General features: G+C 43.3%; 1 protein-coding gene across 1 annotated transcript in view; it reads left to right on the forward strand.

Annotated features, from left to right (window-relative positions):
• The window catches only part of zfhx3b (zinc finger homeobox 3b), a 130,352-nt gene that overhangs the window by 35,245 nt on the left and 81,899 nt on the right, over positions 1-13,208 (forward strand). Inside the window, exons 2-3 of the mRNA XM_072380567.1 lie at positions 9,824-12,340; positions 12,465-13,044. Of these exons, the coding sequence (XP_072236668.1) occupies positions 9,860-12,340; positions 12,465-13,044 (3,061 nt within the window). The 5' untranslated portion in view covers positions 9,824-9,859. The remainder of the gene's footprint in view (positions 1-9,823; positions 12,341-12,464; positions 13,045-13,208) is intronic.

Raw genomic sequence — 13,208 nt, forward strand, 5'->3', positions numbered from 1 at the left:
TGTCATGCTTAATGCCTCACTTCCCAAATACAGCTCAGTAGGGCTGATTTATATCTACCAGGTGCTACAGCGTGTAAGCAACTCTGGGATGAGAGGAGGCATGTGGCCATTTCATTAAGGCAGATGAACAAGGGCTGCAGTGTGTGTGTTTGGAGATGAGGGGCAGAGGGCTGGTCTTTCTCAAATATAGCTACACCGCACTGTAGCTGTCATAACACTGAGACTTGGCCAGGAGAGGGGAGGAAGAAGAAAAACTTATTAACACACTCCACATTTCTCAAAATATCCCTCCAGTTTTTGCTTCTCCCTAGGTCTAATTTGTCTGTCTCATGTCTTTTCTTCTCACTTATGTGCCTACCCAGCTCAAAGGCACTTGTAGATGCTCTTGTGCCAAGTTGTGCTTCAGTCATTGAGCTGCCGAGAATCGTAATGGTCAGATATATGTTAATTTTCTTTCAGCTCCTGTGCAGTGAATTTGCTTTGATCTGCATAGCTTGTCACTAGGTCACACACGCCTCATTTCTGTTTGTACCTCACAGTCACACATCCTGTAGCTTTACAAGTCAGAGTTAATCTGCTAGGAAATGCTTAAATGCAACCCATTTTAGAAATGCTATTCTGATGGCAGCAGTTTTCCCTCATTGTCAGATCTCCTTGGAGGTCTGTGGCTCAGATTTAGTGCATATGAACACTTATTATGAGTAATGCAGTGAGGGCTTTAGTCTTTTAGTTTTCCCTGTTTATTTCCTGCCAAACAGTAGTGTTTCTCTTCACACATGGGTCTCTGTGCACCGTGGTCGGCTCTTGTCAGTGCTCAGCGTAGCTACAGAAATGTTGTTTGATGTTCCTTGAACACTTCAGAGTCAAGTGTTGAGGTATCTTTCAGCATTGCCCTCCAGGCCACCTTGTTATACACTTAACAAGTTGTTTTTTCTTTTGTTTTCTTTCCCCCTTTCCTCTGTTGACAGTTCCTCATCACAGCTTTACTCAGAAGGAATGCGCATCACCTTCCAAAGGTTTGCCTTGGAATCTGTCCTTGTAAACTGCGGGGCAAGCTCTGCTCTCCTTTTAAGATGACGATTGCATCAAGACCTGATTTATGAGTGCCGTGTTTGTGAACTGCTAGTGTAAAGATTAGGCATCTCATTGACATGCAGACTAACACTTAGTGGGCTTTTCTTCCTTGAATTTCTTTCTTTTTTGTTTTGCCTGAAATATTTAAAGATGTTTTGTCTGATCAGAGGTACACATTGTTGGGTTTATTGTCCTTTGGTAGGAATTTCACTTGTGATATTCCTGCTTGTAAGTTATCCTCATAGCTACACAGCTAATTGAAGAAGAGGAACATGCAGTGACTTCATGCAAGCACTAACTGGAAATGTATGTCACTGCGACACAGAAATAGGCATCTATAATTGTTGGCGATGTCCGTTAACGAGAGGCGCCTTATGATATTCATCGAAGACTTGTCAATCTCCCTTTTTTATTCTTACATATATAAGACCCTTGGCTTGAAGAGTTGGATAGCATTTTCTCTTTTATTATGTCATTATGTCTTTTTACATTTTGGGTTGAGATATTTATTTTTCTACTTCTTTTTTTTTTTAAGACAAGGAACTAAACTAAAAACTCGATTAACTTAATTCAGCAAGACGAAGGCATTTGAAAACACTTTTCCCCCTGAGGTTTATTGTTTGAAACGGGTGCAGTTTTTTCCCAGGATAAGGGCTTCAGCTTAGCAGAATGGAATTTGGGCCAGGCCTCATAAAAAAAAGTATTTGTGTACCAGGAAGAATTTCGCTTCTCCTTTTTAAATCTTTGTCATTAATGACTTTAGCAAATGTGAAGTGGGGAGTGAATGGTTCAGCTGTGCAAGGTCTTCAAAGCAACCCTCTAATTATTTATCCAGGATATCCTACTCTAGAATTAGAGGCCAGGTCACCATTGGCTTTCATGCTTTTTTTTTTTTTTTTTTTTGCAAAGAAATAATTTCCACAGAATGGTTTCACTGGGACACTCTCTAATCCCTGCTTTATATGCATGTATGTGTGTGTGTGTGTGTGTGTGTCTGGATATGTGCTCACACTCATGCCCACACAAGCTTATATGGATGGGACTTCACTGCTCCTCAGTTTGAGGTGCGTAAAAGAGATAGTGACTTTCCATTTTCCACACATAACACTGCATGACTTCCCTTCTCTCCGCTCTCACCCTGGATGCTTTCACCCACATTACTCGAGTTTCTTGGTCATTTGGCCTTCACATGCCTTCTAAAAGGGATCTTATCACCCTACTCAGGTTTAGACACTTAACTGAACACTGCCCCGAACTGTCTGAGTCTCTCTGTGACCTAACTCACTTCTCATAGTACAGTATGGTTTTTTGTCACAGCTGTGCCTCTTACTTATAGTTTTTATGCAGTTTCTATACATTATCCAGTAGATTAGCTTTTTCTCTCTTTCTTTACTGTTTTCTCACAGAAAATGCATAATTACTACACATTTCTCCTCTTAAATTATTTGTTGCATTTTTTTGAGTCTGTCCCTTTAAGAATCCTCAGCATTTGTCTGTTTCCAGGTGGCTGTAAAGCCTGTGTTTTACCAGGTGCATGACTGGGTCATTACTTAGGTATTTGTTTTCCAGAAGGCTCAGCAGCATTATAGACATGTCATCCTTGTCCCCAATCTGTCTGTCAGGGCATGCATACTTGTATACTACAATTTGATGTAATGCCAGCTTGAGATCCTTTAGAACATATCCCGGAGCTTGGAGGGGTTCCTGCTCTCTTCTCGTTGTCAGCAGGGCCTCAGTATGCTAATCAGTGTTAGCTATTCATTATAGATGTAGAAGTAGTGGTAGTGACATGTCCCTGTCCAGCTCAATTCCTCAGGTGTGGGGTGGTAGGGTAATGGAGCAAAGCTGTGTGGAGTGTGTCTGTGTGGTTGGGGATTCAAATGTAGTCACAAGCCATGCTGGATGGGGAGCTGATGGTCTCTTCAAAACATTTACATAAAGCCCCACAATTGTGATAATAAACCGTTTTATCATTGGCCTTCCAATCAATAATGCGGCTTCTTAAGGTTTAATATTTCAATGGTATTGATCATTTTAACAACTGTGTTTGTGGTTGCCTTGCCTTAGTTGAAATGCTGCAGGAATGTTTATACATGCACATGTGTGTGTGTGTGTGTAGTATACTGTATGTCTTTATAGTCTGACTCTTAGTTTTTTAAACAACTCAAATGCAATATGTTGACATTTCGCTCAGCCTTGCAGTCCTCTGAAGTCAGTCCTATGTCCTTTACTTTCATAGCAACATTCCCAAATAAGTTGTGGTCACTGGTTATCTTAAGTCTCCCCCCCCCCCCGCCATCCTTTTCTCTCTACATCCCTCATCCTGTTCCAATAGAATAAATGAAATGGACTGAGTGCAAACAGCAGCTCTGAAAGCACTGTAGTTGGCAGATTTCACTTCCATCCTCTCCAGAGAGAATGTCTGCTTCCTGCAGATATAAATAGTGGCAGATTTGATAATTAGTAGAAATGAAGGACCTTGGGCTCAAAGACTTTGATCAGCACATATCCCCCTTGTCCCTGACCTTTCATCGGACACGTGTCTTTAGCTCTATGGCATTCTGTATTGCCCCATATCTCAATCTCCCAATCTCTATCTCTCAATTCTCCATTACTCTTTCCTTCTAATTTGCAAACACCACAAAAGCACAGTTGTACACATAACATATCTACAAAAAATCTTTCTGGGATTTCTACTTTTTAATTTCAGAAGTCTTCTCAAGAATCAAGATTAGTCCCTGACAGATGAATGTACAAAGTATCGACTATCCTCTCAGGCTTTCTGCATTCCACACTGTGAGAAAGTCAGCACTGCATGCTAAAGGATGTGAGGCTCCTTGTCAAACCGTTCCAAATCATTCAACATCCATGTCTGTTGGTCTAAAATGGAGCAGAAATGGAGGATGTGTATCTAACCAATCTGCTAAGTATTTGAAAGTCTCTCTCGCTCTGTCTTGCAATTTTACGGACACCCTACGGTGTGTGAACGTATACCATGCTCTGTGCACTGAGTTGCCTGGGGGTGAATGTTAGTTTGTGCCCAATAGCCTTTCTCTGATTATACATCAATACCTTAATTCCAAGGATAATTTATGCGCTTATAAATTACAAAGCTCTCTAAACTAACCACAAGGGACATAGGAGAAAATAACACAGTGCACTCTTTCAGAAAGAAGAGCTGTGATAAGAAGTTGTTTTTGTAGCAGTTCTAATATTTCCTGCCCACTTTTTGTGTTCTTAATTATTCAGATACCTGGGTGCTATTGCTTTTAAAATTCAAAATCTCACTTTGACTTTTTGGTAAGTGTTTTTTGTTTGATTGTTTTGGTTTGTTTACAAAAGTCATAAAAAGTCTCTTACAGTATGTGTATTTTGCGTGCTCTCAGTGAATCTCTTATCCTGCACTGAGGTTTAAATGAAATTACACGAGGCTTCTCACATTTGTTCTTGGAGTGCAGCAGAGAGCCCCCCTTCCCACCTCCCACACTGTTTGCTAATTGGTGGGAGACTGGGAGCTTCCTGCTGTGTGTTCGCCGCTTCCCTCTGCTTTGCCACCCCACCAGGTCTTTCACCACATCGCTCTGCAGAACCCAGTAATTAACCCTCAGCTAATTAACTTCTTCTAATTACACCAGCATACTGTTTCTATCACACCCTCCAAAACTGGGGAAACACCTTAGTGCAGTATCAATCCTTTCTGCAGGGTTTTGGAGGTTAAATGTCCTCCAGTCTTGATCATTTAATCTGACTAACCTGTGTGTATGAGTGACATGCCGTTCTGCACTGTGACTTCACTGCTTTGTCTTCTTATGTAACTTTAGTTTCCCTCTGTAACATAGAATGGATGAGTACAATGTGATGCCGTTGTGTAAAGGGTAAAATCATTTTCAAGGTTCTATTTCAGATGTATTAACAAAGGAGGCAATTGATACTACAAACAAATCAATTTTGCCTTCTCTAGCCAGTATTACTAGTGCAAAATGCTTACTAAAATTGAGTGCTGTGAAACTAAAACAATCGACACGTTGCCTCAGTGGTATTTTAACATGCTCATATTGTTATCAGCAAGGATTATTGCTGCTGTATGTGATATCTCTCTACAGCACCTAGCTACATGCATGACAGGGGCTACATGCATGACAGGGGCTACATGCATGACAGGGGCTACATGCATGACAGGGGCTACATGCATGACAGAGGCTACATGCATGACAGAGGCTACATGCCTCTGTTTTGCTGTGTTTGCTGTGACCAGCCTTCTGTGCTCACACACACTCTTGTAAACACACAGCACTGTTCCTCCATCCCTTAGACTCAACACAGCCATGGCTATTTCTGTTCCACAGACTGATAGCTCCCACTGAAGATCATTGATTTTACGGGAAGCCCTGTTTACAGGCTGAGTGCCATCGACCTGAGGTGACTTTTTGCCTCCTGCAGTTGGAGCATCCTTATGTCTGCATTAGTAGAATAGAAGACTGAATATTTACAGCACACAATAAACAACTATGTTGCAGATGGTTAATTGTCAGAGATACAGCATAGCGGATAAAAGAGAACAAGAACCCCATGTAGTGAATATGATTATCATAGGTATGGTAAATTTGTATAACAGATTATATTTATTTATTTATTCATTGTCTAACGGCTTTGATTGACATTGACTATAAAGTACCAAAATGTATGGTATTTACCCTTTCAGATTACTTGTTGATAGATAGATAGATAGATAGATAGATAGATAGATAGATAGATAGATAGATAGATAGATAGATAGATAGATAGATAGATAGATAGATAGATAGATAGATAGATAGATAGAGGAAAAACAACTGCTTAGTATGTTTCTATGAATGTAAAACTATACAATTTAAGATGTCATGCAAGCATTTATTTATTTTTATTTTGAATTGTAAATCATCCTGTGATCTCAGTCTGCCTGTTTGGGACACACCTGTACCTAAGTTCCTCTTCCTCAGTTCAGTATCTGATCTTAATATTAACTGTGCCGTATGTGTGTCGTATGCAGTGTAGTGTTACAGACATACTGTAATATCCTTCACTGCGAGTGCACTGTGAAACCACAATTCACAAAGCCATGTTAAGCATTAAAGTGTGCTTATGTTAAAGAGTTCAATGCATGTATGTCTTTATTGGTGATTAAATAGAACAAACCTAGGAGATAAACCCAGGCTTCACTATGCCTGAGGACTACAATAGTTCCCCCGTCAATGAGCATGTCCCTAGTGCAACATCAAAAGCCTACCCCTGCTTTATCAATAAGAATCCTTCCTTCCCACATCTTCCTGTAACTTGCTTAGCGTTCACGCCATTGATTTTCCAATAAGCGCCCCTTACCCTGCGATGGCTAGCCAGGCTCTATGATGGCTCAGAGACAAGACACAGACCAGCAACATTACTGAGGAACAATTGAAAATCAGATCTGGTGTATTGTTAGTGATCCTCAAGGCATGTTTTGAAACAGTTTTTCCATTTTAAATAGGAAGTCCCTTGCTCCTGACATAGAAGTGTATAGGAATAAGAGTCAGAGCATTATCTTGCATATAGTTTTCACAAATTGAGTCAGAGCTTATTCCCTCAGGACACCCTGGAGAGCAGGGTCCTCTGGAGGCAAGGCCAAGCCTTCAAGGCAGGTGATCAGGCATGCTTATAATCAGATGGTTCCTTAGCCTTTAATTCCTCCCTCGCTTGACTAGTAAATCCCACCTAATGAAAAGACCCAGAACATAAAACTCATTTTGCATCCCTTCTAAATGACAAACAGGCCCACTCTCTGACATTGTTCATTAGAACCAAGGCCTTTGCACAAGGTTTAACCTTAACTGTGGAGGGAGGGAGTGGAATATGACTTTTTTTTTTTGCCCAAGTCTAGAAAAAGACAGCGCAAAGTAACCCTGTCACAGAGTTATCGAACGCAGGTGGCAGCAGAGGGTGAGTCCCACATTCAGGATCTGTGCATAGGCATGCTCTCCCTTAGATCAGCTCAGGAATCCAGCCTTTTCTTCCCTGTGATTATCTCATATTGTTAGCTAAGGCTTGTTTTGGCTGCACACAGCCTGCTTATTGTCAACTCAGTGGGCCCACATTCAGAATTACAATGCAACACAGGGGCATGGGCCATGGCACAATCCCTTTTTGTAGAACGAGTATGAAACAGAATATTTTCTTTTATGCATATTGCAATATATAACTGCTCATTTTGTTACTCAGTGGTAGTCACCTTTAGCAGGCTGCTCCTTCATTTTGATTTGTGGTTATTAACACAGTCAGCACTCAGAGACACCAGCCTCCTCCACTTCCCCTCTACTTGGACCGCGTCTCTTTGTCTGTCTCCCGTACTTGTTTAGTGCCTCCCAGAGATTAAAGCTTTTCCTGCTTTAAACAGGTGTCACTGAGCCAGGCAAACCTCCAAGAGACAAACAGCGTTATATCAGTCGGCCCATCTGCGACTTTCCGACTCCAGACAATCCCATTGCTCATCAGTAGCCATTGCAGGTTATTGAATTACACCATCTTGATTTTAAAGGGCAATCCTGTTTTCTGTAAGCAGTGGACACACCGGGCTGGCTCAGTACTCCAGGTCTGATCAAGAGTCATCATGTTATCCAGTCTACTGCTAATTGCTTGTGGTATTTTAGAGCTGTAATGGGAATTGATGGCTGCATACCCTCAGTACAACACACTGTACTCAGCTTGTTCACACTCATTTAGGCAAAGAAGAAGTCATTGTTAACTAGCAGTCTTAGCTGCTAGTCATGCATGTGGGCCCCGTGTACCCAGGCCTGGTCGAGAGAGGTAGTGGAATCTGGAGGAGGGGCTGATAGATTACAGGAACAAAGTGTGAAACACTCCATGTTCAGACTTGGACATGTTTTCCTATGAGATGGCACTGTCAGACAAGTCTAATTTTCTGCCTTTTTCTTGATTTTGTACAGTTTATCCACTTGCTTTTAGTCCAAAGATACTCTGTGTTTGACATGTGGCTTTTTTTTCTTGCTCCTCTCTCACTGCCCTCAGTCCATTTTTGTGAAATGACTGTTGAGCTCATAGCCTCTTATTAATGGAGCAGATAATAAATACAGACCAGTAGGGCTTGTATCCCCTCACTCAATATGGCAGCCATCTTTAAATCATGTCTGGCTGTATAAAGCAATCTTGTTAATAAGACAGACAGTCGAGTATCTCATCATTTTACATGCAAAGTACCTCAAAGGTCATCAAGGTTTTTGCTAAACAAAACATTCAGGTCAGGGGCTGTACTACAAGAAATGTGTGTGCATTTATAACAATAAGAACTACAAAATCTTTGTCATATTTCTTTTTTCTTTTGCATTTAAGATATTTTACTGTCATCATGTTTCTTTTTTAATTTTTGCTTTTTTTCTCAGTTTGTTTATCTGACCTGTAAAAGTATAAAAGGTCTTCTTTAAAAGAAAGCTGTACATTATCTTTTTTACAGTGGGAGAGCATATAGTTTGGAGAGGTTTTAGGTATGTTGTATTGGAAATAAGCTTCATCAGACATTCATGAAGAGTCAGACAGACATTATCAATCTCTCCTCTCCCTCACTGGTTAATATGTTAGGCTGTGGGGGTAGACTCCATTCTGAAAATTTGCATCCCTAAGTAAATAAGTAAATAAATCAAGTGCGAGCAGTGAATGTGCTAATCAACCGGGACATGGCAGTGAGCTTGGTGCCGGGAAACTTTGCTCATGTAATATTCAGTACTGGTGGGTTAAAGGGCAGCCCAGAGTTATTGGTTTCAGCCCGATTGCCCCCTTTAATCAATGTTGGCTGCATCCCTTTAATAAAATTATTAGCTCAGCAGTATCTTGCGCTATCATTTTATCTCTTCTGTGCTCTAAATTGCAGCCTGTGTTGGGCCTCTCAGATGCTCGGGGCATGGCCAGCTCCCGAAAGCTCAACTCCCATTTATTATTTCAGAGGCGGATGATGGCTGTAGTGTTTGAAACAAGGCTAAGCGTGCAGGTTATTGAATGCAAGATCTAAACACAGCTGCAATGAAGTTCCAACTCAGACAATATATTTTGAGCTCATAGAAAATACTGCCTTTCATTGCACACGTTAGAGTTAATACAGTTCTATCTCAGTAATGAATGTGTCATTTTCTCGTATGTGCACAACTTAAGTTAGAATAATAACACTGATACTGTGAAAAAAAATTTTACCAACACATTTTCACTTTTTCCTCCAGTTATGTAAATGTGAAATGTGCTGATGGGTGGCTTCTCAGTGTCTAATTATCTCACAAGGAATCTATTTGATCCATTAAGTTAGTCTGACTGCAAGTTAATTAAAAACGGATGTAGGATTTGCAGAATATAAGATTAGGGGTGTTGTTTGGAAGGTGAAGATAAAAGATGGTACCTTTGCGATATGGCAGGAAGATGAATCATGGACGGCTTATTAGTGCTTGTCTCTGGTATTGTGTTTAAGTGCCTAATCTAGTGTAATGAGCATGGTGTCAGTTTTCCAATTATATCTCAGACTTTGGTCCCTCTTCCAGGGTGCCATACATTTGATTTTCTTCTTTCAAGGTTCCTCTAGGTTTTCTTTCATATTTTCTGTGTCTGATCTTTCCATAATGGGTATAGTAATATTTTTGAAGATATAGGGACTTGTTTCTAACTTTGGTATGATAAATTATGAGTTGTGTGTGAATCCATAGAGTATATACAATAAAAGAACTTCTCTGTGTCTCTGCAGGCCTGGATGCGATGAACGCCTCATGTAGGCATCAGCATGGACAGCTGTGAGTCTCCCGTGGTTTCTGGGACAGACGATGGGCTCGGCTCCTCCCAGCAGCAGCAACCACCACAGCCCTGGAACGATCAGTCAAGCTCACAGGTCACTTGCGCCAACCAGGCCTCTTCCCTGGACGCCTTGTCTCTCTCTGCTCCTTACCCTTCTCAATCCCAAAACTCGATTGCACCTCATGACGGGGTGAGAGAACTGCAGTCCCAGCAGCAGCAGCCAAAGCGGACATTACAGCAGGCCCACCGTGATAGCTCTGCCATAGGCCAGCTGCATTCCAGAAGAGAGGGTCTCGAGGAAGTGGAACAGGAGGGTGTAAGCTGTGGAGAAGAGGAAGAATCTGAGGACTTAGATGAAATGGAGATTGATAGCTGTTTCCCAAGTCTTCAATCCTTCCCTGGGGTGCCAATAGCATCAGGGGGAGGGGGTATGCCCACTCTTTTGCGACATCAGCCTACACAACTGCAGGGACCACCTGAGAGTGGGAGTGAAGAAGGAGAGGAGGAGGAAGAAGAGGAAAGCAGTGATGTGGAAAACTTAGCTGGAGAGATAGTATACCAGCCAGATGGCTCGGCCTACATTGTGGAGAGCCTCAGTCAGTTGATCCAAAGTAGTGGAGGTATGGCACCAGGCCTGCTTCCCACAAACTCCCTCATGAGTGGGGGAAAACCAGGGGAACCTGCTGGAACTTCATCCTCAGTGTACCCACAGATCATCAACACTTTCCACATAGCCTCGTCTTTTGGGAAGTGGTTTAGCAATTCAGACCAAGGTTTTCCCAATACCTCAACAATGGCAGGCCTCAGCCCTGTCCTGCACAGTTTCCGTGTCTTTGATGTGCGGCACAAAAGCAACAAGGATTACCTGAACAGCGATGGGTCTGCCAAGAAGTCCTGTGTATCCAAAGATGTTCCCAACAACGTGGATTTCTCCAAATTTGATGGGCTTGCCCTTTATGGCAAGGGTAAACCCATTTTCATGTGTTTTCTTTGCAAGCTGTCCTTTGGGTATGCCCGTTCCTTTGCGACTCATGCTGTCCATGATCACCGCATGACACTGTGTGAGGAAGAACGGCGACTGTTAGGGGACAAGCATGCTTCTGCCATCATCCAGGGCATTGGGAAGGACAAAGAGCCCCTCATTAGTTTCCTGGAACCAAAAAATAAGAGCACTCCTCTGCCACCAACCCTGCTTCCTATGAACTCTGGACAGAGCTTCTATGGCACATTTAGTGGTGTCCATCTGGAGTCTGGAAGCAGCACTGGGGATAATGAGACCCTCCAGAACAAAGACTCTGACTCTGGCCTCCAACAACAGCAGCAGCAGCAAAACCCACTTGACTCAGTCTTTTCCCTTGGTGGGCTGAGCATTCCCAAAGCATCCACTCTTACCTCATCCCCAGGCTCTGCCAAAGACTCCAGTTCCCTGCCCAAACAGGGAGGGAGAACAGAGGAGACTGTGGGGAAAGAGTTGGCATGTAAGGGAGAGGATGGCAACATTGAGGGACATGAAAGCAAGGCACACTTATCCAACCAGATGGGGAGCTCAGAAGAAGAGGAGGAACTGTTATTAGGTGAGGAGGAAGATGAGGTGGAGGCAGAAAGCACTGCAGTGGCCTGTGGTGGTAACAGTAGCAGCGGTGGGGGTGAGGCGGGGGAACCAGCTGTCTCAAACCAAAGCATTTCCAAATCTCCTTTATTAATGCCTAGTAGCACTCTCCAGCCTTCTGCCTGCACCTCTGCAGTCAGTTCCACACTCAACAGCAAAGCCCTTGCTTCCATTTCCTCCTCTGTCAAGGAAGAGGGTTCAGCTGCAGACGGTGTAGGGAGGACCTCAGAGCTCCCTCTGAGCTTTAACTGCCAGGGATCCACTGTTCCCATGGCAATGGCGGCAGCTGCCGTCAGAAGGAGCGAGGATGACACTACTGGCACTTCCTCTTCTCCTCTGTCCTCCAATGCTGCTGTTGATGAAAGTGCCAATCGAGATAGTGCCACAGCTCCAGAACCAAATGATTTCCCAGCAGAAGGAGAGGAGGAAAATGGAGCCCTTCTGCTTCATCACCACATGCACCACCATCATCATCACCTCCACCCTTCATCTCATGCTCACTCCCTCTCTATCCCAGGTGGCTCCTGTGACATATTAGGAATGAGTGAGTGTTCGCAGAACCATGGCCCTGGTGGGAGTGGAGGAAGTGGGGTAGAATGCCCTAAATGTGACACTGTTCTGGGTTCCTCGCGCTCTTTGGGTGGTCATATGACCATGATGCATTCACGGAACTCATGCAAGACGCTAAAGTGTCCCAAATGCAACTGGCATTACAAGTACCAGCAGACGTTGGAAGCCCACATGAAAGAGAAGCACCCAGACTCTGGAGGCTCCTGTGTCTATTGCAGCAGTGGTCAGAGTCACCCTCGTCTGGCTCGTGGAGAAAGCTATACCTGCGGATACAAGCCCTTTCGGTGTGAGGTATGTTGACCAGAAATGTTGCAAATAAAGAATTTTGTTTTGTGTGATCAATTAAGGTACATATTAGGTCAAAATAGATGTTTTTGTAACTGTATTTCAAGGGAAAATGTGCTATTTTCCCTAGGTGTGTAACTACTCCACCACCACAAAGGGCAACCTAAGCATCCACATGCAATCGGATAAGCACCTGAATAACATGCAGACACTGCAAAATGGAGGCTCCATTGGTTCTGCACAGGAGCAAGTGTTTGGACATACCCCAGGAGGAGTGGTGACTGTCCCCTCAGTGACCCAGGCCAGTAGCCATCACCCTCCCCACCACCATCCTACACAGTCCTCCACCCATATGTCTGTACCGTGTGGAGCCCCCTCGCCAACCAAGCCGAAGAGCAAACCTACTTGGCGGTGTGAGGTATGTGACTACGAGACCAACGTGGCACGGAACCTGCGCATCCACATGACCAGTGAGAAGCACATGCACAACATGATGCTCCTCCAGCAGAATGTGACTCAGATGCAGCATGGACGACTTGGCTTGGGAGCCATGCCTTCACCCTCTGAGGCTGAGCTCTACCAGTATTACTTGACCCAGAATATGAGCCTTCCACCAGGCCTCAAGATAGACCCAGCTGGAGCTGAGGCCCAGTTCTTGATGGGGAGCTTTCACCTGGATCCCAGCATAGCTGCCTTGGGCCCTGCACTTGGTGAGTTCCATTTAGCCTTTCTTGATATTTAAGAAATCTCCCTCATTACCCACAAAATCAACATGGTAAGCACATAGCAATTTATATCATGTGAAAGCAGTATCAGTATGATTAGACCTCGAATCCTTATCAATTAACAATAAAACATAGTATGCAACTTTTTT

This window comes from Leuresthes tenuis, unplaced genomic scaffold, assembly GCF_036924035.1.
Source record: "Leuresthes tenuis unplaced genomic scaffold, fLeuTen1.0.hap1 SCAF_2, whole genome shotgun sequence".
Taxonomy (NCBI): Eukaryota; Metazoa; Chordata; class Actinopteri; order Atheriniformes; family Atherinopsidae; genus Leuresthes; species Leuresthes tenuis.